This window comes from Megascapheus bottae, chromosome 14 (assembly GCF_031878675.1).
Source record: "Megascapheus bottae isolate mThoBot1 chromosome 14, mThoBot2.hap1, whole genome shotgun sequence".
Lineage (NCBI taxonomy): Eukaryota > Metazoa > Chordata > Mammalia > Rodentia > Geomyidae > Megascapheus > Megascapheus bottae.
Window position 1 is genome coordinate 31,368,729 of NC_143522.1, and position 23,874 is coordinate 31,392,602.

Consider the following 23,874-nt stretch of genomic DNA (forward strand, 5'->3'; position numbering starts at 1 on the left):
TGATGTCAGCCCACCTGAGTGACTAGGACTACATTCAGGAGCCAGTGGGGCCTGGCCCCAGAGTGGTTATAAGTTAGTGTCCCAGACCCCGTCCCTCAGCAGGAGGGACTCTCGCAGGGCTGTGAGGGAGCTCTGTGCCTTCTCCCCGCCGCGCCTTCTCCCCAGCTCTGGGGCCCTGTAGCGCCCAGAGACATTCAAGTACCTGGAAAGGCTGCTTAAACTCAGTTCTCAAGGCTAGAGCTCTACCACTTGAGCCTCAGCACCACTTCTGGCTTTTTCTATGTATGTGGTACCAAGGAATCAAACCCGGTTCTTCATGCATGCTAGACAAGCACTCTACCACTAGGCCAAACTCTCAGCTGGTTCCTGCTTTTTGAATCAAGGAGAGGGAACTTTAGTAAAAACTCTAATTTGAAAATTAAAAGATTGAGTTTTGGGATTGGTGACGTGGCTTAATTGGTAGAGTGCTAGCCCATGAGTGAAAATGGCAGATACTGAGTTGTTTTTTGTTTTTGTTTTTTTTTTTGTGCAGTCCTGGGGCTTGAACTCAGGGACTGAGCACTGTCCTTGAACTTTCTGGAGGCTAGTGTTCAATAACTTGAGCCACAACACCACTTCCAGCTTTTTTACATATGTATGTGGTACTGAGGAATCAAACCTGGGTCTTCCTGCATGCTAAGGCAAGCACTCTACCACCAGACCAAACTCCCAGCCCCTACAGATACTGAGTTTTAATCGGACTTTTTATTTATTTATTTTTTTATTTTTTTGTCGGTTATGGGTTGTGGGGATTGAACTCTGTGAATTAGACTTTTTTTTTCCAGTCATGGCTTGAACTCTGGGCCTGAACACTATCCTTTGGCTCACACCTGTAATCCTAAGATCAAAATTCAAAACCATTCAAAGATCAATATTCAGGGCCCAGGAGTTTGGCCTAGCGGTTAAAGTGCTTGCCTAGCATGCACAAAGACCCGGGTTCGATTCCTCGGTATCCCACATACACAACCAAACCGGAAAAGTGGCAGAGACAAGACTGCGACGGCGACAGAGAGCGAAAGAAGCGAGCTGAGCTGAAGTGAACAGAGCCCAACCGAGTGGTGGCCGGAGCGAGCGGGGCCGGAGCGAGCAGAGCCAGGAGCAAGCGAGAGCTGGCCCGGCCGGAGCGAGCGGGGCCAAGAGCAAGCTGGAGCGAGCCGGGCGGAAGCAAGCGGGGCCAGGAGCGAGCGGGGCCTGAGCTAGAAAGGGGGCCTAGCCGGGCCGGAGCGAGCAGGGCCGGAGCGAGCGGGGCCAGAAAGAGAAAGGGGCCAAAAAAAAAAAAAAAAAAAAAAAAATCAATATTCAAAGACTCTTATCTCCAATTAACCCCTAGGAAATGGGAAGTGGGACTTGGCCCAAGGATAGGGCAGTCACCTTGAGTTGAAGAGCTCAGGGACAAGGCCCAGGCCCAGGGGTAGGGCGGTAGCCTTGAGCTGTTGAACTTAGGGACAGCGCCCAGGCCGAGTTCAAGCCCTATGACTCACAAAAAAAAAGGAAGATAGGGCCTGGAGTTTGGCCTAGTGATACAGTGCTTATTTTGCATGAACGAAGACCAGGGTTAAATTCCTTGTTGGTACCACATACATAGAAAAAACTGGAAGTGGTGCTGAGGCTCAAGTGGTAGAAGTCTTGCTCCAACTAATTGAGGAAGAGGAAGAAGAAGAAGAGGGAGGGAGAGGAGGAAAGAAGGGAGAAGGAAAAGAAATAATTGAGGCTGAATGTGGGTGACTTATCCCTGCAATCCTAGTTACTCGGGAGACTGAGATCTGAAGATTGTGGTTCAAAGCCAGCCTGGGTACAAAAGTTCATGAGACTCTTTTTTGTTTTGTTTCGTTGGTCATAGAACTTGAACTCTGTGCTTGCCTAGCATGCACGAAGACCTGGGTTCGATTCCTCGGTACCACATACATAGAAAAAAGCCAGAAGTGGTGCTGAGGCTCAAGTGGTAGAGCTCTAGCCTTGAGAAAGTCCAAGGACAGCGCTCAGGCCCTGAGCTCAAGCCCAGGACTGGCAAAAAAACAAAACAAAACAAAAGAACTTGAACTCTGGGCCTGGGCACTGTTCCTGTGAGCTCTTCAGATCAAGGATACCACTTTACTTCATGAGACTCTCATCCTCAATTAATCACCTGCAAATCAGACGTGACACTGTGGCTTAAAGTGCTAGAGCACTATCCTTGAGCAAAAAGAACTCAGGAACAGCAGCACCCAGACCCTGAATTCAAGCCCCACAACCGACAAAAAACAAAAAAAAATATGGAGAGGAGCTTTTGCTCCTCCAGGTTAACTACCTTGGCGGGACAGAAGAAATCTGGGTTCCTGGCCGTTATATTTGAGGATTAGGTTGGGAGACCCTGTCCTAAGCCGGGGGACACAAAATAAACAAGGTGAAGACCCCATCATCAGAAAGCGCAGGCTCCGAGGGCATAGGGACACAGAAATCTAAGGTGCCAGCTGGCTGCGGTGGTGAGCGCCACGTGAGCAATCTGCAGGCTGGGGCAAGCATTGCCCCAAGTGGGAAGGAAACACTCGTTCTGGGGGGTGGCCCTGACCTGTCACCATCCAGGACTGTGTGTACTCTCATGCTTCATGACAGCACCAACCTGTGGCAGAGGCAAATCTGTGCCACTGCCAGACCAAACAGAGCCACAGCACGGCGCAGCCAGCACAGCTAAGCACAGTCCGCTCCTAGAAGACTGGAAAGGCAGAAACCCAGCATGCTGCCTGTCTGTGCCAGGCCCCGGGGCAGGACTCACTGTCTTGCCTCTCTCAGACCCCACCACCACCCCCAGAGGAGCTGCGGGCATGCGTTGGCAGTGCACGAGGGAGGGCAGTCCAGTTCGGTGGGGAAAGAGTGGTGGAGTGAGGCCCCCGCCCCCACCAGCATCTGGACACGACTCCTCCATGGGGTAGCACTTGGGTTTGGGGCTCCCTGCTCTGCAGTAAAGCTCAGCTGGTCACCCTACCTGGAGAGGTACAAATGTCACAAGAGTTTATGTGGGTGACACACACACAGAAGTCCCACACTGCCAAGTGCAGGATGGCTTGAGCTGTAGCCTAGGGTGGCACTGGAGCACTCCATCTCCTGGCCACACTCAGCCATGGCTGTGACAGGGTGTGTGGAGAAGCCAGGGCTGAGCAGGACCTGGACTGTCAGTGCCACAGATTGACCAGCAGAGGGCGCGACCACTAAGTGTGCCCAGAGCCAGCTTTGGCGGACAGCACTGACTTTTTTGCAGATGTTTTATGTGTCTTTGTTCTCAGTCACTGAGGATTCCAAGAAGGACAAGACTGATGGATAAACACCAGAGTCAGACCTCAGCTGAGACTTTTTTTTGTGGGTCATGAGGCTTGAACTTGGCCTGTGTGCTCTCCCTGAGCTTTTCAGCTCAAGGCTATTGCCATATCCTACCCTTGAGCCAAGCCCCACTTCCCATATTCTAGAGCTTAATGGGAGATAAGAGGCTCAGGTCCTTTTGTGCCCAGGCTGGCTTTGAACCTCCATCCTCAGATCTCAGCCTCCTGAGTAGCTGGGATGACAGACGTGAGCCACTGCCCCCTGCTCCCCAGCTGAGACTCTTATTTTGAGAAAAATTGTAAGTCAGGACTTCCAATGCCATGCCAAATCTCCTCCTTTAAGTCTTCAGCAAAGCTAGGGATGGGTCGGTGAGGGTTGCTGGAGGAACGGGGAGGCTCCAGTAGCTGTCTGGGTCCCTCTTAGCCACAGATGACTTCTTCCTTTATCTGGCACTTTCACGCCTTGGCTAGCTCTCTATCATCTGAGCCAAGCACCAGGACGACTATTTTTTTTCCAGTCCTGGGGCTTGAACTCAGGGCCTGAGCACTGTCCTTGGCTTTCTCAAGACTAGAGCTCTACCACTTGAGCCACAGCACCACTTCTGGCTTTTTCTAAGTATGTGGTACCAAGGAAGGGAAGCCAGGGCTTCCTGCATGCTAGGTAAGCACTGTACCACTAGGCTACACCCCGGCCCCTCCAGGATGACTTCTTGCCATCAAAAGACTGTTTCTCTTCCAGTGGTCCACACCTATGATCCTACCTACTCAGGAAGCTGAGATATGAGGATCATGGTTCAAAGCCAGTCCAGGCACCAAAGTCCCTGAAATTATCTCTAATTAATCACCAAAAACCGGAACTGGCACTGTAGCTCAATCTGGTAGAGTGCTAGCCTTGAGCTGGAGAGCTCAGGGACAGTGCCAAGCCCAGAGTTCAAGCCCTGGGACCAACACAAATAGAAAAGACAGTTGCCCCTTCTCCTGTGGAAAGGACATTAATTTGAACCCGGGTGAGCACGAAGAACACATCCTTAGGGCACTCAGAAGGCTCCCCTAAGTACCACCCTGGCTGACAAATAGAAGGGCTCACAGACAATTGCAGCCTTCTAAGTACTGTTGGCCACAGGTCCCACCCATGAGAAGTCTGGAAAGCTTTAAAAGTCAAAACACAGTGACATGAGTCCAAGGCTTCTAGTCAAATGGCCTTAGAGTCGGTCTTCTCTCTGAGCCTCAGTTTCCCTGTCACAGGGGTAGGAGTGGGAACAGTGAGTGTCTGCTGCTGCTTTAAAGAACTTTTCACTGGCTGTGACACATCACAACTTAAAATCATTTAGAAGTTTTTTTTTTTTTGGTCCGTTGTTTGGGACTTGAGCTCTGGGCCTGGGCGCTGTCCCTGAGCTCTTCAGCTCAAGGCTACCACCCTACCCCTTGAGCCACGGGGCCACTTCCAGTTTTCTGGTGGTCAATTGGAGATAAGAGTCTCATGGACCTTCGTGCCCAGGCTGGCTTTGAACCATGGTCCTCAGATCTCAGCCTCCTGAGGAGCCGGGATGGCAGGTGAGAGCCACCGCCTGGCTTAGAAACTTACTTTGAGCCAGGCACCCATGGCTCAAGACGGTCACCTTAGTTCCTCAGGCTGAATTCCACAGGGTTATGGTTTTGTGTCCAGCCTGGATGGAAAAATCAGATTCCACCTCATAACAAGCAAAAAGTGAGGCTAGCCCTGGGAAGGTGATTTGGCGATAGAGTGCTTGCCTAGCATACATGAAGCCTTGGGTTTGATTCCTCATAAACAGAAGGCAGAAGTGGTGCTGTGGCTCAAGGGGGTAGAGCACTAGCTTTGAGCAAAAAAGAGGCTCACACCTGTAATCCTAGCTACTCAGGCTGAGACCTGAGGATCAAGGTTCAAAGCCAGCCCAGGGCAATACAAAGCCCTAATCTCCAATTAATCATTAGAAAATGGAAAGGAGCTATGGCTCCAGAGGAGGGCCATAATCTTAAGCTGAAGAGCTCAGGGACAGCACCCAGGCCAGAGTGCAAGCCCCATGGCCCCCAACTCCCCCCCCCAAAAAAAAACCAAGCTCATGGACTTAAACCCCGGTACTGGCTAAACCAAATCAAAACAAAAAATGGAACAACTTTTTGAGGACTTGCAAAAGACACTGAGTTTGAACCCACAAAAAGGCAATTACTGTTAGCCGGTGCAGTGGTTCACACCTGTAATCCTAGCTACTCAGAAGGCTGAGATCTGTCTGAGGATCAAGGTTCAGAGCCAGCCTGGGCACAAAAGGACCTGAACCTCTTATCTCCAATTAACCTCTAGAAAACAGGGAATGGGGCTTGGCTTAAAGGTAGGGTGGTAGCCTTGAGCTGAAGAGCTCAGGGACAAGGCCGAGTTCAAGCCCCATGACCCACCAAAATAAAGAAAAAAACCACTTTGTTGGGGTTGGAGGTATGACTCAGTAGAAAAGTATTAGGTACCAAGTTCAAGCTCTGATCTTCAGCAACAAATTTTTAATTAATATATTTATTTACTGCTAGTCCTGGGGCTTGAATTCTGGACCTAGGTGAGCCACAGTGATATTTCTAGCTTTTTCTGAGTAGTTTACTAGAGCTTAGTCTTTCCTGCCCTGGCTGGCTTCAACTGGAACCTGCGGATCTCAGCCCCCTGAGTATCTAGGATTACAGGCGTGAGTGGCCAGGGTCGGCGACTTTGTCTTATATAAATGATGCATGAGACTCTGGGAGATGAATATGAAGGAAGTCACCTATTATCACCCACCCACAGTGCACGGCTGTTCCAGGGTTTCTTCATACATCCTGTGTGGGATCCCAGGGTACAAGCTGTTTCGTAACCTGCGTTCCCTTGTCAGCTTTCTCAGCCAGGTCTCGCCGTGTTCCACCCTTGTGGGACCCCTGCCCCTGCATTTTATTGTGCCCTGTGTTGGCCAGTTCTAATCCAATTAATTGTGTCCCTTTGCTGTTTCTGTAATGCTGTTGTACACTGACAGTTTTTGCCAGTCTTGGGGCTTGAATCCAGGGCCTGAGCACTGTCCTTGGACTTTCTCAAGGCTAGAGTTCTACCACTTGAGTCACAGCACCACTTCCGGCTTTTTTCTATGTGTGTGGAATAGAACCCGGGTCTTTGTGCAAGCTAGGCAAGCACTCTACCACGAGGCCACACTCCTGGCCCCTCGTGACACTTTTATAATGCCTTTGCTGGTCGCTAGGAGTGGGGGTCCTGCTACCCTGGGCAGGTGACATTGGGGCCATAGACATGGCTGAAGCTCCAACAATGCACAGGGCACCATCCCTACCCTACAATCAGCCTATCATGGATGCCTGAACTGTCAAGTGGTTGAAATTGCAACGTCATTGGTGGCCAGGAATCGCTGGCTGGGAACACGATACCTTCTGCCAGGCCTCAGGGATACGGACACTCTACTTAAGACTGAATGAATATGGCATGCTCCTACCTCTGTGAGCCCCCAGGTTCCGAGCTGTGGCAGGGTGGGGAGCCCCACTGCCCATGTTGGGTTGCCATGCACCCCCTAAAGTCGAGGAGCCCCCATAGGGCCTTGGGGCAGGGGCATCCAGGCCACCTGGGCCAGGCTGCTCAGGCCTGGCATGGCCCCAAACAATGGAGGGGGGGGAGAGGCGGGCCTGGGAAGCGTGCCTGCCATGGGCCAGGTAAGTGTGGTGTCCCAGGCTTTACAGCCTAGAAATCTTCCTAGGCCAAACCTGGCACACGGCCTTCCCAGTATAGTGGCCAGGCATGTCTGATCCAGTGTGGCTCCTGACTGCCAAGCCCAGAATCTGGGCCTGTGCCCCTCTCCTAGTACAGATCCCTCACTACCATGCCCAGTGTGCATGCCACTGCCGGGCCCTCTCGCGGGATCCCGGCCACTGAGGCAGGCAGCCTTGCAGCACAGCCAATGCTGACACAGCCTGCTGGTCCTGGGCCCAGGTTTGGGTTGGCTCACAGGGGTGTCCAGATGAAAATGTGCTTCCCATCTGTGCAGGGCCATGATGCAGCGGCCACGAGGCTTGGCCATGTGACCTACCCTTCCACACGTCCGGAGGCGGGCCTGGCCAGCAGGAGCAGCACACCGCGATGGGGAAGAGGAGAGGCCCAGCCGTGCAGCTCGGTTCTTCCAAGCCCTTAGGAGGTCCCAGCACCGGAGGACAACAGAACCGGAGATCCAACAACAGAGAAAAGGCTCCTTTACCTGATCCCCTCGTCCAAGAAGGCCCAGGAACTATCCCCCTGCACCCTGGAGAAGAGGTGAGCAAGCAGGAAGCCTAGAAGGGACCCTGTGTTGCCAGAAGAAACTAGAGACCCAGCCTAGGGGCCAGGCCAGGGAGGAGGCAGCTCAGCCTTTGAGTGGAGGCTGGGAGAAGGAACCAAGGCAGATTATTTAGGAGACGGTGGTAGGTGTTGTGGAAGTGTGGGGGAAAGAGGAGGCAGAGAAGAGAAGCCTTGATTTGAGGGCTGCCAGGAAGACTATAGAGAAAGAACTGGAAAAGTATCAAGTTTCTGCTTTCATTCCCTGCAATGGGAATGGGGAAAGAGCCAGGCTCCACCTCCCCAAACCCAAATGTCCTTAGATGCTCATGAGTGCCTGCAGCTCCCCCTTCTCCCCTGCCCCAGAAATGGGCCAGAGGAAGCAGACAGAGGCACTCTGCTATTTCTCATCTTGGAGAGGTGGCACAGGTGACCAGGACTCAACCCCTGCCCTCACCGTCCACTTCCAGAAGAAAGGCATCACTCAGACACAGGGCAGGCCAAACCCTAGTTTATTTCAGCAACAGCTTAGCCATCAAAAAAATAAACTCTACCCGGGGTGACAGAAGTGTCTACAGCAAGGCTAAGGGCTCAGCTGACAGGCGCATGGGGGGTGTGGCGGGCACTGCCCAGGCAATAAGTTAGGAAGCAGTGAGCTGGCGGCCGGGGCCGGGCCGCGGTTCACTTCTGGGCAGGCATGAGGTCGTCGATGGCCTGGCCCTGCTCCAGCCGCTGCTCCATCTCGATGAGCAGCTTCACGCCGTCCACCACCATCTGCACCAGCTCCACCTCCGAGAAGCCCAGGCGATCGGCGTTGGAGACGTCGAAGACGCCGCCCACGGCGGCTGTGTCCACACCGCCTGGGGGTCACAGGGGGCCGGGTCAGGGTGGGGGCCCCCGTCCGCCCCCCCCCCCCGGCCCCGGCGGCCCGGGCCCTCACCGGTGCCCCGCTTCTGGAGCCGAAGTCGCTTGAGCACGTCAGGGAACTTGTCGTGCTTGCCCAGGTGGGGCAGCTTGATGTGCACGCCGGCGCGCAGCCCGGTGCCCAGGTTGGACGGGCAGGTGAGGATGTAGCCCAGGTGCGGGTTCCACATGAACTCGTAGTTCTTGGCCTTGAAGAGCGCTTCGATCTGCGGTGAGGACGAGGGAGGCCTTCCAGGGGGCTGCCCCGGCTCCCCTCCGCCTCCCCGCCCGCCCCAGCCCGCCCCAGCCCGGCGCAGACCTGGGTGAGGCCCGTGCAGAAGCGCGTGAACACCTCCTTCATGTTGCCGCCCTTCTGCATGGAGATGACGCGCAGGTGGTCCTCCTCGTTGACCCACACCAGGAAGGTCTTGTTGTCATTGTGCCTGGGGGGGGGGCGCCCGGTGAGACGGCGGGGACGGCGGGTCGGGCCGGGGAGGGGGGGGCCGGGAGCCCGCCTGCCCGCCGCCCGGGGAGCGCCCGGCCCCGCCCGGCCCCACCGGGAGGCTCCTGCGTCACCGGCACCTGGCGGAGTCCCGGCGGGGACGGGAGAGGGAGGAGGGCAAACAAGCTGCGGGCCCCTGGAGGAGGGCGGCGGGGGCCGCGGGGACGCCCGGCCCGCACGCACCTGCGCGGACACGCACCTGCGCCGAGGGCGGGGCGGAGCCGAGGGGGCGGGGCGGGGCCTCGTGAGGGGCGGGGCCTCGCGGAGCCCGGGGGCCGGGCTCCATCCCGCCGCGCGAGCGGGGAGGGCCAGGGGGAGGGAGGAGGGAGACGGGGAGGGGGGGCAGAGGACGCGGACGAGGGCGGAGGAGGGGGGAGGGGGGACGAGGAGGGGGCAGGGGGGACGGAGGAGATGACCAGAAGGCCAGGGAGGAGGACGACCGCAGGGCAGGCCGTACCAGATGCCGCGGGCGTCGGGCCAGTCCCGGGCCATGCCCGAGGCCAGCAGCAGGGGCGACACGGGCTTGTCGAAGAGGAAGTGGTCGTCGATGAGCTGCTGCTGCTCCGCCTCGGTCATGCCCTTCAGCGCGTAGTAGCGGCCGGCCAGGTCGCCGTCCAGGCTGGACAGGGCTGCGGAGGGGCGCGTTCAGGGCCTTGTCCCGGGAGCCGGCCCGCCGCCCGCCGCCCGCCGCCCCGGGCTGGCCCCGGCCTCCCCCGGCCCTGTTCCTCCGGCTCTGGGAGCGCAGCGGCTCGGGCGGCCGAGCAGGCCGCGCCCGGCCGGGGCCGGGGCCGGGCCCAGCGCGGGCGCGCGGCCTCCGCGACCCCTACCTTCCACCGCCAGCTTCTCGATGGCGCGGCGCTCCCCGCGGCTGCAGTGCGGGGGGAGGCAGAAGCCGCGGATGCTGCGGCCGGTGCGCACCCGGGAGCTCAGCACGTAGTTGGGGTCCAGGTCGTCGCCGCCCTGGGGCGCAGCAGGGGACGCGTGAGCGCCAGGGGAGCCCGGCCCGCGCCCCCGCCCCGGCCCCGGCCTGCGCGCCCCGCACCTGCAGGTTGTCCGGGTTGAGGTCGGTCTTGTGCTCGTCGCTGGGCTGGTAGCCGCCATGCCGGTCCTCGATGATGGGGTCGAAGAGCGCCTTGAACACCTCGTAGGACTCCTCGTCGCCCGCCACGCAGCCCACGGTCATGATGAACGGGTGGCCTGGGGGGGGCGCTGACGTCATCGCCTGCCCCAGCGGGGGCCGGGGAGAGCGGGGAGGGCGGCGGGGACCGGGGAGGGTGGGGAGGGGGGCCCGGGGAGGGCGGCGGGGCCCGGGGCGGGGGCGCGCGTACCCGGGTTGTCCACTCCGGTCTGGATGACATCGTCCAGCGTGAAGCCGCTGGACGTGATCTTGGCGCGCAGCTCGGCGTACAGCTCGGGGGTCAGCACCTTCGCCATGTGGTTGTTGTGGCAGCTCAGGTCGGGGAACTCATCCTCGGCCGCGAAGCGCAGCTTCAGCGAGTTATGGCTGTTGGAGAAGGGCATGGCGGCGGCGGCGGCGGCGGCGGGCTGCGGGGCGGACGGGGTTAGCAGGGCCGCGGGGAGCCCCAGGCGCCCCCGGACGCGCCAAGGTCAGCGGGGTCCCGGGCCGCCGCGGGCCCTGCGCGCTCCCGGGGCCCCGCTCCTCCGCGCCCCGCTCCTCCGCGCCCCGACCCCTGCCAGGCCCCGCCAAGCCCCGCCAGGCCCCGCGGCGCAGTCGTCCCCGGCCCGGCCCCGCTCACCAACAGGCCGGGCGCAGCGGAGCGCGGGACGGACGGCGGCTGCGGGCGCGGCGCGGACGGACGGACGGACGGCGGCGGCGCCGCGGCTCCGGGGCTCTTATGGGGCGCGGCGCGGGCCTCCCATTGGCCGGTATTTATAGCCCATTCATTCCATTGGCCCGCGCCCAGGGGTGGGGCCTGCGCTTTGTGCCACTCCAGCCGCCCCAGCCCCCTCCGCCGACCACCCCGCGATCCCGGGCGGAGACCCTGCCGGGCCTGGGCGGAACCACCGCTCCCCGGACCTCCGAGGCCCCCGGGACGCGCGCGGCCTCCGGGCGGGAAGCGAGTGGGAAGACCGCTGCGCTCCCACCCAGACCGGAGTGCTCCGGGCTGGGCTGGGTCCCGGGGCTGGAGCAGAAGGGCGGGGGCCCGGGGCCTTCCCCACTGGTCCCGCGGGCCCCAGCGCCCGACCTTGCTCAAGGTGCCCGCAGACGGACACCTCCCGGGCTTCGCAGGCGCAGCCTGGCTGCCGCCCGGCCCGCGGCGCTCGCGTTCCCCGACCTCGGACGCGCCCCGGGGCTTGGAGCCCGGCCCCCGAGGCCTCCTCCCACCCGTGCTCCCGAGGGGACAGCCCAGACCTCCAGTCCTAGGGGCCTCAAGGACTGGTTCCACCCCTCTCCCTCCCAGGCCGGACCTTTCAGAGTGTGCAAAGCCAGAGATTTTAGGATTATCCTAGGAATCCGAGCCCTGGAAATAAAGCAGGAAGTTTAGCTCCTACCACCGCACTCACTCAAGTTTGCAAAAAATGCAAAAGACTGACCTGGCTAGAGCTGGCAGTGTCTTGGAATACGCGGAAACGTGTTCACACTTTGCCTGTAGCTGTGAATTGCGACATCCTTTTTGGAAAGTGTTTTGGCAGCAGTTATAAAATTTAAAATGTTTAAACTCCATGACCCAACGTTCCCACCTTTAGGAATTCAGCCCCTATAGAAAGGACAGTGTCTATCCTCCCCAAAAGTCATCAGAGGTGCTGCACTGGGGGAGACGGACCCAACGCCACCACGGGGGCTGGCTACTGGTGGCAAGACATCTATTGTGGATTATTAGTTATCAAAAAAGAGCCCGGTAGCTAATATCCACTTAGCCTTTCACACCTGGCTGTGACTAAAGCAGGGAAACCATTTCTGAGGATGTGATAAAAATCCCTCCAGCCATAGACCCGAGAGCTCTTGCCAGTGGCCGGGAGGGGTTGGAGGGCTGCTTTAAAAGGAAAAAGGCCCCAGATCTGCAGCTCCAGGCAGACTTCCATGAACAAATTGTTAAGGGAACCAGATAATAGCAGGATATAACTACAGGATAAAGGTGCAGAGAACCCCAGGCTTAAGAGACCATGGGCAGATGGCTCTCCGATGAGAGAGGGCATTCGATTAAGGACCCAGAGGAAAACAGGCCGCCCTTGGTGTCTCCTCCAGAGTGTGGAAGGGCAAGGGCTGAGCTGTCCTATCTCTATTTGAAGGATTACTATTGTAGGACTCTACCTCTTTGCTCTCCCTGGGGCCTGCTTCCTGTTCCAAGTCAACACGTCTTAGAGTAATAAAACAAGCTAATGTGCAAAGGCAAACAGGCCCCGTCTGGCCAGACAGCAGCTGTCCCTGAACTTGGAATTCCTGTCTTCTGGGCCCCCTGGCACCCCTTCCCCCATCTCAGAAACGTCCACAGCTGCCCACCACCACACAAGTCTGGAGTGCTCAAGTTTCTATTGGTAGAGATGAAGAGAGGAGACAGTCCCTCGGGCTGGGGAGCGTAGGACTTCCTCCTGTCCTTGTCCCTGCAACTTCTGGTCACAATCCTCTCTCCTATCCTCTTCCCTGGTACTGCCCTCCCTCCCACAGCACTGCAGAGGTGGGGGCAGAGGGCAGGCTCCACAGCACTAAGGCGCCCCCCCCCCACTCCTGCAGGGCACACGGCTTGATCTGGGATGCAGGGTTAGCTAATGGTATATGTGAAAGCAGCTGCAGGGGTGGAGGTCGGGGAATGACAAGGTAAGGGGCTTTAGAGGCCTTTCAAGAAAAATGTCACATCCACCAGCCATACAGGAAGGGTGAACAAGAGTTGAGCAAGGGAAAAAAGTGCTTCCTCTGGCCCCACTGGAGACCCTCAGGTATTGCAGGACCACAGCTGCTGGCCTGGCAGTGTCTGGGCCAGAATCTGGGCAAAATCACCACATGTATGGCCCAGGTTGCTTAGAAATTACACCAAGTTACACAGTAACCACAGGGCCTGGAAGGGGCCTCAAAGGACCTCCAGGCTTGCTCTGCCTGGCTGGGCAGATATAGGTGCACAGAGGGCCAGGTTCTAGGCCCAAATCTGCCGGGGTGCTCCACTTCCGCAGTCTGAGCGCATTGCCTCTGGAGCACCTTAGAATGCTGAGGGGAAGCTGGCTGGGCCCAGAAGTAGAATGCTAAGGGGAAGCTGGCTGAACCCAGAAGTAGAATGCTGAGGGGAAGCTGGCTGGGCTCAGAATTGCAGCTGGGGCTGTGTTGAGGCTGCCAGGGCCGGAGGAAGGAACTTGTAGCCCAGTGCCTGCCTGGGAACAGGTAGAGTCTCTTTTCCAATGGCATCCTTGGCATCCTTGGTTTCTTTTCCTCCAGGCCTCCTTTCCTGTCACCCTTTCCCCATTCTGTTTTTCCCTGGTTGCAGAGCTTGACCTCTGGGTCTGGGCGCTGCCCCTGAGCTCTTCAGCTCCAGGCTACTGCTCTACCACTTGAGCCACAGCACCACTTCCGATTTTCTGGTGGTTAACTGGAGATAAGAGTCTCATGGACTTTTCGTGTCCAGCTTGGCTTTGAACTGGGATGCTCAGATCCCTGCCTACTGAGTAGGGCCACAGTCGTGAGCCACCAGCATCTGGCTAGGTTTATGGTTTAAAATTCCAAGTCGACTTCGGCTGTGTTAGCTGTGTGCTGTCAAGCAAGTTACCTAATCTGAGTCAGTTTCCCCCCTGTAAAGCAGGATTATGGAGAGGATTAAGATTCTACTTAAGTCCTCTTGTATAAACTTTGCTTAGGGAAAAGTGAGGCATGATAGAGTGAGAGACAGGAAAACTATGTCATTGTAAACAAGTATGGGTTGGGCACTCAGGCTCACGCCTGTAATCCTAGCTACTCAGGAGGCTGAGATCTGAGGATTGCAGTTCAAAGCCAGCCAGGGCACAAAAAGTCTGAGAGACTCTCATCTGGCCCTGTAGCTCAGGAGGTAGTGCACTAACCTTGAACTGAAGAGGTTAGACACACTGCCCAGGCCCAGAGTTCAAGGACCAGAACCAAAAATCAAAAACAAGTATCAAAAAAGTCACAGCTGAAAAAGCAGATAAGCTCTTTGCATCTTTGCTCATTTTTAATGTTAAATTACAAGATTAAGAGGCACCAGAGGGGTTTATCCAAATCTTCATTGAGATAGCAAAAAAACTTGAGAACTCATTGTATATATGCTTATTTGGTTATGTGAAATAGGATAGGGAAGGGTGGAAAACAAGATGAGGGGTGGGGTGGGGGGAGGGAAATGGGGACCAAGCCATGAGAAAGGGTGTCAATGTACGTGAAGTAATGCACCTTCTATCTGGTGAATATAATGTAACCCTTCTATTAATTACAATAAAAAAATCTATGAAAAAAAATGAGAACCCTTCCTAAAGGGGCCAGGAGGGGAAGACTCAAAGGCAAAACCAAGTCCTAGAAGTTCTATGGGTTTTAGGTAGACCTCCCTCATCTCACAGGCCCAAGAACTCAAGAGTTGAGGGATCACTCTGTCAGGTGCCAAGTTCCAGAAGGCACTGTCATTTTGAGCCTGTTGTGTCCTGCCCGGGGAGCAGGAAATGTTTCTCTCCTACCTTTCTCCCTAAAATGAATTCTGTCTGGATAAAGCTCCTTCCCTGTGAGACTCCCTTTTGCCAGAGGCCCTGTTTTTGTTTTTGTTTTTTTGGTAAATAATGCTTTTCACATTTTATCCCTGGAAAATTACCCAATGTGGCACACATGTTCTCTGATATAATTTTAGGATTTAAGTATCCTTTTCTTTTTTGAAAAACCATTGTTTAGAGTCCCCTTCTTGGTTTCCGGTGCTCGTCTCTGTCTGGCTACTGTGTTTAAGGAGAGTAGAAGATGGGAGCCTTCTCCTGAGATCGCGGGAACCTGTGATTTTGTGTGGAAGGCCGAAGTGGCGGCCAGGAGCTCTGAGCCGCCCTCCGGTGACGGGAGGTGCGGTGGGGTGAGGAGAGCTCCGGAGGAGGCCTGGGTTCCCTGGGTGGCCAGGTGCTCACCGGGCTGGGGAGGAGGAGCTCCGGGAGTGGAAAGTACATCTCCCGAGGGAGCAGTCCGGAAAGAGTCAGGACGGCGCCCCCCCCCCCCCCCCCCCCCCCCCCGAGAAGGCGGCCGTGGGAAGAGGCTGGGGCGGGGGCTGGGCTGCGGCTGGGCTGGGGCTGGGGGCTGGGGCCTGGGGCTGGGACTGGGGCTGGGTCTGGGCCTGGGTCTGGGCCTGGGTCTGGGCTGGGGCTGGGTCTGGGATTGGAGCTGGGGCTGGGGCTGGATCTGGGTCTGGGTCTGGGCTGGGTCTGGGTCTGGGCTGGTCTGGGGCTGAATCTGGGTCTGGGTCTGGGTCTGGGCTGGGTCTGGGCTGGGTCTGGGTCTGGGCCTGGGTCTGGGTCTGGGCCTGGGTCTGGGCCTGGGTCTGGGCTGGGCCTGGGTCTGGGCTGGGGCTGGGGCTGGGTCTGGGCTGGGCCTGGGCCTGGGCCTGGGTCTGGGCTGGGTCTGCGTCTGGGCCTGGTCTAGGTCTGGGCTGGGCCTGAGTCTGGGCTGGGTCTGCGTCTGGGCCTGGTCTAGGTCTGGGCTGGGTCTGGGCTGGGTCTGGACGGCTCAGGGCGGGGATCTCCCTCTCCGTCTGGCGGCCCCTCGGGTGCGGGTCCGCTGGGGCCGGGGCGTGAGGGGGGCGAGGTCAGGCGCCTCCGGGGCTCGGCGCGGGCTGTTCGCCGGCTGGAGCGGCCCGGAGCCCGCCAGGGCAGCCTGGGGCTCGGCGGCGGGTCCGGGGGCCGGGGTAGTCAGGAAGCCTCCGTTCCCTACAGTCCCGGGTCGATCTCCCGGCCCGGCGCGGCGCCGCCCCGGGAAACCTCGACGGGGCTGCGGCAGGGCCTCTCCTCCCGCCCCGCCCCGCCCACCGCGGCCCAGGCGCCGAGCTCCCCGAGCCCGGGCGAAGACTACACAACCCCGCACAGGGCCCGGGGCGCGGCGGGCGGGCGCCGGGAGGGGCGGGGTCCTCCGTCTCCTAGGCGACGCGCGGGCGCGCGCGCGGGGCGGCGCGGCGTGACGTCATCTGCGTGCGTCCGCAGACGGAAGTGGTGAGCGCCGGGGAGCCGCGTGTGTGGCCGCGGGGCCGCGTCGCTGCGGGTGAGGCTCCGCGCGCGGTGCGGGGCCCCGGGGCCCCGGGGCTGCTCCGCCGGCCCTGCCTCCTTCCTCCGGTCCTTCCCTCCCGCGGCCGGCCGCGCGTCCGCCCGCTGCCCAGCCCTTCCGGGCGCGGACCGGGACTGGCCCGGCCGGACGCCCGGCACGGCGCTGTCCGGGCGGACGAGGCTCCTTCCCGGGACTCCGTCTCCGGGGAGGGGTCGTGGCGCCCGGACTCGGCCCCCTGAACGGCCAGGGTTCCAGGCGTGAGCCGCCCGCGCCGGGCCTCCCGGAGGGACCGGGTCTCCGCCCTCTCCCCGGGACGGGCCCAGCCAGCCCGCCGCCCGCCCTGCCTCGCCTGGAAGGTGGGCCTGACGCCTGACCTCGGGCCCGCCTCTCCCCAGGTTCCTGGCGCAATGAGCTTTGTGGCGTACGAAGAGCTGATCAAGGAGGGTGACACCGCCATCCTGTCGCTGGGCCACGGGTCGATGGTGGCCGTGCGTGTGCAGCATGGGGCGCAGACTCAGACCCGGCACGGGGTCCTGAGGCACTCGGTGGACCTCGTGGGCCGGCCCTTTGGCTCCAAGGTGATCTGTAGCCGGGGCGGCTGGGTGTACGTGCTGCACCCCACCCCGGAGCTCTGGACTTTGAATCTCCCGCACCGGACGCAGATCCTCTACTCCACAGACATCGCCCTGCTCACTATGATGCTGGAACTGAGGCCTGGCTCCGTGGTCTGCGAGTCTGGTGAGTTCTTCGGTCCTGATGGACAGACTGACGTGAAGGTTTGACTGAAAGTCCAGGTGCCCGCCCCGCAGCCTGCCCTCCTTTCAGACAGGTCTCAGTCAGGGAGGCTGGGAGCAGGGAAGCCATCTGCCTGGTGGTGTCAGTGGAGGGACAGGAACTAGGGACTAGACCTGAGGTTAGCAGTGTCTTTGCCGTTGTGGTGGGGCAGTGCTGGTATTACTTGGTTCTGACTGAGGTGCTAACTGCATGTTCCTTGACCCTGTGCTGTTGGAGCATCTGAGAGTTGTCCTTTCCCAGAGAGAGGCCCTGTGACCCCAGGAGCACTGCAGCAGTGGGAAGCCTGTCCTGCACTCATCCACAGTCAGGCCCCTGCTTACCTCTAGTGAAGATGAGCAGCACCACTGTAGCTGAGCCAAGATCTGAAGTGGGTAAGGGTATCAGAGGCAGCCATACCCCACAGGTGCTTCAGCAGTGATGGAGCCTGCACTGGGTACATTACTAGTGGCATGTTTCTTTTTTTGTTGGTTGTAGGGCTTAAACTCTGGGCCTGGGCACTGTTCCTGAGCTCTTCAGCTCAAGGTTACCACCCTACCACTTTGAGCCACTTTCCATTTTTTGGTGGTTAATTGGTAAAAAGAGTCTCACTGATTTTCATGCCTGGGCTAGCTTTGAACTGTTATCCTCAGATCTCAGCTTCCTGAGTAGCTAGGATTTATAGGCATGAGCTGGAATTTTAATTTTTGTTTTTGCAGGTCCTGGGGCTTGAACTCAGGGCCTGGGCACTATCCCTGAGCTTCTTTTGCTCAAGGCAAGCATTCTGTCCTCTGAGCCACAGTGCCACTTCCAGCTTTTTCTGTGTATGTATACTGAGGAATTGAAACCAGGGCTTCATGCGTGCTAGGCAAGCATTATACGAGTAATCCGCATTCCCAGCCTAGTGGCATGCTTCTTATGGGCTGGGCAGCTTGGGTCAGCAAAGCCTGCTGTTGCTGGTGTCCCGAGAGGCTTGGAGGTGGGAACCACTGGCATTAGGTCACACAGATTTCTTGAAATCACTTGGTACTTGACAGGGCAGACATAATGTATCTTTTTGGTTGCCCTTGACCACCTGGCTTTGTTGTTTTCCATGGCCCACAGATGATAAATAATACCCACATGGAGGGCTGAGAGTGTGGTGTAATGGTAGAGTGCTTGCTGAGCATGCATGGAGCTCCGGGTTTGATTCCTCACTACCACATACACTAAAAGCCAGAAGTGGCACTGTGGCCCAAGTGGTAGAGCTCTAGCCTTGAGAAAGCCCGAGGACATGCTTAGGCCCTGAGATTAAGCCCCAGGAATATCTACATGGCCCTTGACAGAGAAAAAAAAAAAAAAAAAAAGATCCAGTAGCCCTGCTTTAGATCATCAGAACCAGCTTCATCAGCTCCCATGTGGCCTGAGCCAGGCACACCCATCCCTTTGGCCTGCATGTCTGTCAGTGAGTACACTTTGTACAGGGTCTGGGTGGAGAGTTCAGTGCTCTTTGTTGTGGAAAAGCTTGTAAGACAGGCTTGAGGGTGGTTTTGTGGGGCCTTCAATAGAGTAGTCAGGGAAGACCTCTGCGGGGGAGGGGACACCTTTGAGGTGAAAATCAAAATGCTTGGTGCCCACAGCTTAACACCTAGAATCCTGGCTACTCAGGAGGCTGAGATCTGAGCATTGAGGTTCAAAGCCAGCCTGTGCAGGAAAGTCTGTGAGACCCTTATGTCCAGCTAACTACCAAAAGGCCAGAAGTGGAGCTGTGACTCACATGGTAAAGCAGTAGCCTTGAACAAAAGAGGCTCAGTGACAGCCCCCAGGTCTTGAGTTCAAGTCCTATGACTGCCAGAAATTTGAGACAGAGAGGAAAGGAAAAGAAAATGAGGAGAGGTACTTCCAGGAGTGGAAATGCCCTGTGCTACCCCCGTCCCTGCCAGGTTGGGGCAGCTAGGCTCGTGCGCCTGGACAAGGAGTGCTCAGGAAACGAGGCTGCACCGTGGGCAGCTGAAGGCTGCTTCTTAATCAGGAGACTGACCAGTCTCCTGACTGGGTAGGACGGACACTGCAGGCCCTGGCCAGCAGGGACTGATAGGACCGAAGGTGGCTCTCCCAGAGAACTGAGGAGGGCCTGGAGGACCAGACTGTAGAGAAGTGAGAGGGTTAGCCCTTGGAGAGCCTGGGAATCCGGGGTTGGAGCAGGGCTGTGCTGCGAGAGGGTCAGGCAAGGCCGGAGCCCGGCTGCCTGTGTGGAGGGGGATGGGCCGACGAGTGAGCGGAGCGAGTGTGGGAGTGAAGTGGGCAGCTTTCGGTAGGATTTAGGAGATAGCGCTCATGGGGACGGTGTCGAGGCTGAGGACAGGCCAGTGTGAGCGGTCAGCCACGTTGAGCCTGAGCCCGGGCCTGCTCTGCCTCCACCACCTGTCCCGGGCCACGCTGCCAGGAGAGGGTGCGGCTGCTCCTGGGTGGCCGTGGCAGCTGTCTGCCTCCCCTTCAGGCACCGGCAGCGGCTCCGTGTCCCACGCCATCATCCGCAGCATCGCCCCCACAGGCCACCTGCACTCGGTGGAGTTCCACCAGCAGCGGGCGGACAAGGCCCGGGAGGAGTTCGAGGAGCACCGTGTGGGCCGCTGGGTGACAGTGCACACTCAGGACGTGTGCCGGAGTGGCTTCGGCGTGAGCCGGGTGGCCGATGCTGTCTTCCTGGACATCCCTTCGCCCTGGGAGGCCGTGGGCCATGCCTGGGACGCCCTCAAGGTCCAAGGTGCATCTGGGGCACTGGGTGGGAGGGTGGGTGGTGTGGACAGGAATTCGGGACCTGGCTGCGGCTCTGGGTCCTCGGGAGCCTATGCAAGCCGGAGTGGGTGTAGCCACCTGGGAGTTGGGCCCCACTCCTCACTGGAGTGATGCCCGTGGGACAGCAGGATCCTGCTGTCTCCAGGACAGGGTGTCTGGGTGCAGTCAGTAGTTTACTGCCGCAGGACAGCCTGCCCCACTCCACCCACAGAGCTCGGCAGCTGGCCCCTTTTAGGGAAGATGCTGGGCTCGGAGGCGGAGCACTGGGGAGGTCTTGGAAGGCCCGCCCCAAGCCGGAGAGGCCATTGGGGAGCCCCAGGGACGTTGCCTTTTCTGGAGAAGGCACTTGCCTGGCAGCCAAGGCTGCTTCCCTCCCCTCCCAGCTGAGCTCAGGGCTGAGGGTGCAGAGCAGGTCAGAAGAAACACTGCCTTAAGACAGCTGGGAGCCCGCGGCCAGTGGCTCACACCTGTAATCCTAGCTGTTCAGGACGCTGAGGCGTGAGACTCACGGTTCAAAGTCGAGTCCAGACAAAGTGTCTCCAGTGAACCACTAACACCAGAAGTGGAGCTGTGGCTCAAGTGGTGGAGTGCTAGGCTTGAGCAAAAGCAGCTCGGGGATAGTGCTTGTACCCTGAGTTCAAGCACCAGGACTGGCACCAAATAGAAGGAGAGAGATGGAGGGAGGGAAGGAGAGAGAGAGGAGGGAAGGAGGGAAGGAAAGGAAAGGAAAAGGGCAAGCTGAGGCTCCTGCTGGCTGGGTGCTGTCCTGCTTCCTGTCTCATCTCCATTGCGGTAGCACGGGGTTTGGTAGGTGGGGTGTCCATATGTGCATTTAAGGTCCCTGCCATCTCCTGGCTCTGCGCTCTGAGTCTGCAGACCCCTGGCTGCAGGGTCCCCAGGAGGCCCAGGCCTAGACCCTGGGAGCCAGGCTAGTCAGAGCCCCTCACTAACTCCCCAGGGTGACTGGGGAGCGTGCACCCCTCCCCGGCTGCCACCACCTCCTGGCCTTCCCATTTCCTCTGGGGTCTGCAGTGCTCAGCAGCCCATTTCTCTGTGGCCTCGGGCAGCGAGGTGCATGTGTGCCACCTCATCAGTGATGCCAAGCCTGGGACCAGCGTCCACCCCTGACCTCCCAGCCCTGTCGCCACTGCCGTTTCCCAGCCACCCGCCTCGTCCCCCGCTGCTTCACCCTGCCCCTGACGGACCTAGCTCCCCGCTCCCCTAGGGGAGGGACCTGGGTGCGGCTTGCACCCACGCATGAGGTTGAGTGACGCCTGTGGGCTGCCCTGGTGGGAGGTGGCAGGGAGGGCCCGGGCTATGCTGGGGAGGTGTCTCCTGTTCCCCGGGGCCAGCGACAGCCTCTAATTTCCCATGACAGCTGAGGCCCACGCGCCGCCCCGCGCGCCCCTGTTGTTAATGCTATTCTTAGGCTGGGCTCTGGCAGCAGTGCTGGCCTGGCCTGCCCCCCACCCCTCCTTCTACGTCCCCTCGGCTGCCCTCAAGAAGGTGGGTGGGCTGGGTGCGGTGGCTCACACTCAGGAAGCTGAGATCTGAGGATCAAGGTTCAAAGCCAGCCTGGGTACAAAAGGACTAAGACTAACCTAGAAGACTGGAAGTGGGGCTTGGCTCAAGGGTAGGGTGGTAGAGCCCAGGGACACGCCCAGGTTGAGTTCAAGCCTCATGATTCCCCCCCCCCTCAAAAAAAAAGAAGCTAGGTGGCAGTACCCGCCAGTGAGCCGGGGCGTGGTCAGGTAGTGAAGCTGGGCCGGTGAGTGGAGCCCTGGTCAGGGCCGCCAGCCCTGCAGGCAGCGCTTGCTGCAGCCCCACCCCACAGACCTCCACCACCAACCTCAGGCTGCTGCCCCACAGGCGGACGCTTCTGCTCCTTCTCACCGTGCATCGAGCAGGTGCAGCGCACGTGCCAGGCCCTGGCGGCCCGGGGCTTCACGGAGCTGAGCACGCTGGAGGTGCTTCCACAGGTATGCCATGTCCGCACTGTCACCCTGCCCCTGCCTGACCTGGGGGGCCCCGGCGCCCCCGCCGGCGCCGAGAGCAGCCCCTTCCGCAGCGGCACACCCATGAAGGAGACCGTCGGCCACACCGGCTACCTGACCTTTGCCACCAAGACCCCAGGCTAGGGGACCTGGGGAGGCCACAGACTGCCTGCCTCATGACCAGCAGAAGCCTGCCGAAGACTAGCGTTTCCAGACGGACAGCCAGGCAGGGCGGGGTGGGGGAGGCGCTGGACACCCCAGACTGCCCTGTCACTACTGAGGCCATGCCCTGGCCTGCCTGTTGTTTGTTGCCAACATGAAGTCCCCACTGCCACAGGCCTTCCTGGGTGTTGAGGTCAAGGGACACCGGTCGGGAGCAACAGAGGGATGCAGAAATTGAGGCTATTGTGGCCCATCCCAGAGCTTGTCAAGCTGACTCACAAAGCCTTGGCCACCCCGTCGGCTGATGGGTCCTGAGATGGCCTGCGGTGCTGCACTGGCCATGCATGAGTGTCCAGGCCCCTGGGCCTCATGTCCCCGGGGCAGGCACTGCCCAGCCAGAGCCCCTGTTACCTTCCACGATCAATGTGACCCGTGGTGGGAGCCCAGCAGGACACGGAGGGGCTCCATGTCACCACAAGGCTTGAGTCAGTGCAGCCCCAGGACTCCCTGGGCCCCCTGTCCCTCACCAGGCTCCCCTGGGACAGTGCTCCCCTGAGGTCTGGGCTGTCACCGCAGCAGTCGGAGCCAGAACTAGCTCCAGTGCCTGGTCCCCGGGGTTGGCCCTCCGGAATACCCACAGGTGCTGGTACAGGGCTGGTGCCTGGCTACCTGGCAGTGGTAAAACACATTCCTTGCTGTGCTGACTGCTGCCCGGCTTCCCAGCGGGTCAGCCTGTCTTACACATACCCCCTTCCCTAGGCCTCTGCCTCTCCTCCGTCCTGGGGTAGATGCTGCGGAGACTTCAGCTTCCAGGATGCATGCCTGGGGCTCAGGACACAGGAGCTGTGTGGCTGCCCACATCCCACTGCAGAAAGGACCTCTTGCCCTGGAGATGCGGGCATCTGTGTCTTAGCGGTCCTGAGTCCCTCCTACCGTCCCCTGAGAGGCCCGTCCTGTCTTCCGAACTGCCCACTCTGGAAACTATGACCTGGTGGTTACCTTTGTGTGGAGTCTGCATGGCTTATGTCCTCTCAAAGGCGCCGGGATTCCCCAGAACCACCAGGCCTGTGCCAAAGGATTTGTCCCTCCAGGGTCCTGGCTGCACCCCTGATGATTCCCTGCCACCTCAGGGTTGTCTCCCTGCTGCCTTCCTGCACAGTTCTCGGGGAGCCCAGCGGGAGGTGGCATCCCCTGGGGATGGATCCCCACACTTGTGCAATGCACACCTCCCACTCTGGTCATGCCCACTTTACACGCGGGCTTGGTGATCAGCAGGGCCTGTGAGGAGCTTGGCCCTCGTCCCTGCGGCCTTGGCCAGAGCCCTGAGCCTGCAGTGAGCGCCTGTGTGTCCAGGGCCCTGCTTCAGTGAGCCTGGGCACTGCCCTTCGCCTTGAGCCACAGGGCCACTTCGGGTTTTCTATTGGTTAACTGGAGATAAGAGTGCCTGGGCTGGCGTGGACCCGAGATCATCAGATCTCAGCCTGTTGAGTAGCTAGGATTACAGGTGTGAGTACCCAGCTTGCCCCTTTGCTCTTTCCTTTCCTGTATGTGCTGAGTGGCTCTTCTTTTTTTTTTTTTTTTTTTGCCAGTCCTGGGCTTGAGCTCAGGGCCTGAGCACTGACCTTGGACTTTCTCAAGGCTAGAGCTCTACCACTTGAGCCTCAGCACCACTTCCGGCTTTTTGCTATGTATGTGGTACCGAGGAATCGAACCCAGGTCTTCGTGCATGCTAGGCAAGCACTTTAACCACTAGGCAAAACTCCCGGCCCCCTGAGTGGCTATTCTGTCTGCCCACACAGACAATCCTGTGAGGCCAACAGTACCTATTTTTGCAGAGCCCAGTACCACCCGCAGCTGGTGAGTGACCCACAGCAGGCCTGACAGTCACCGGCCAGCCGTCCGAGACGGGTCATGAGGCACTCACATATTTTCCACAGAAGTCCCTGCGCCCAGTCTGCTGCCATCCTCACCCA

General features: G+C 59.0%; 2 protein-coding genes across 2 annotated transcripts; one reads left to right on the forward strand and one right to left on the reverse strand.

Moving 5' to 3' along the window:
- Positions 1-8,109: 8,109 nt before the first annotated feature.
- On the reverse strand, positions 8,110-10,862 carry Ckb (creatine kinase B). The gene is made up of 8 exons (XM_090344903.1): positions 10,777-10,862; positions 10,348-10,564; positions 10,062-10,216; positions 9,847-9,979; positions 9,477-9,648; positions 8,837-8,960; positions 8,555-8,744; positions 8,110-8,474 (listed from the first exon to the last, which is right to left on the reverse strand). The coding sequence occupies exons 2-8, from the start codon at positions 10,538-10,540 to the stop codon at positions 8,296-8,298; spliced, it is 1,146 nt and encodes a 381-aa protein (XP_090201029.1). The 5' UTR covers positions 10,541-10,564; positions 10,777-10,862; the 3' UTR covers positions 8,110-8,295.
- A 5,267-nt stretch (positions 10,863-16,129) lies between these two features.
- Trmt61a (tRNA methyltransferase 61A) lies at positions 16,130-22,073 on the forward strand. The gene is made up of 4 exons (XM_090344904.1): positions 16,130-16,193; positions 16,592-16,934; positions 19,447-19,713; positions 21,615-22,073. The coding sequence occupies exons 2-4, from the start codon at positions 16,604-16,606 to the stop codon at positions 21,881-21,883; spliced, it is 867 nt and encodes a 288-aa protein (XP_090201030.1). The 5' UTR covers positions 16,130-16,193; positions 16,592-16,603; the 3' UTR covers positions 21,884-22,073.
- The last annotated feature ends 1,801 nt before the right edge of the window (positions 22,074-23,874 follow it).

Bases quoted from the DNA above. Each gene is read 5' to 3' on its own strand.
- Ckb (XM_090344903.1), bottom strand. From the start codon at position 10,540: ATGCCCTTCTCCAACAGCCATAACTCGCTGAAGCTGCGCTTCGCGGCC. The intron at 8,961-9,476 runs GTACGGCCTGCC...CCCCCCCCCCAG, and splicing joins CCCGACGCCCGCGGCATCTG to GCACAATGACAACAAGACCT. The intron at 8,475-8,554 runs GTGAGGGCCCGG...TGTGACCCCCAG, and splicing joins GCTCCAGAAGCGGGGCACCG to GCGGTGTGGACACAGCCGCC.
- Trmt61a (XM_090344904.1), top strand. From the start codon at position 16,604: ATGAGCTTTGTGGCGTACGAAGAGCTGATCAAGGAGGGTGACACCGCC. The intron at 16,935-19,446 runs GTGAGTTCTTCG...CCTCCCCTTCAG, and splicing joins CTCCGTGGTCTGCGAGTCTG to GCACCGGCAGCGGCTCCGTG. The intron at 19,714-21,614 runs GTGCATCTGGGG...GCTGCCCCACAG, and splicing joins GGACGCCCTCAAGGTCCAAG to GCGGACGCTTCTGCTCCTTC.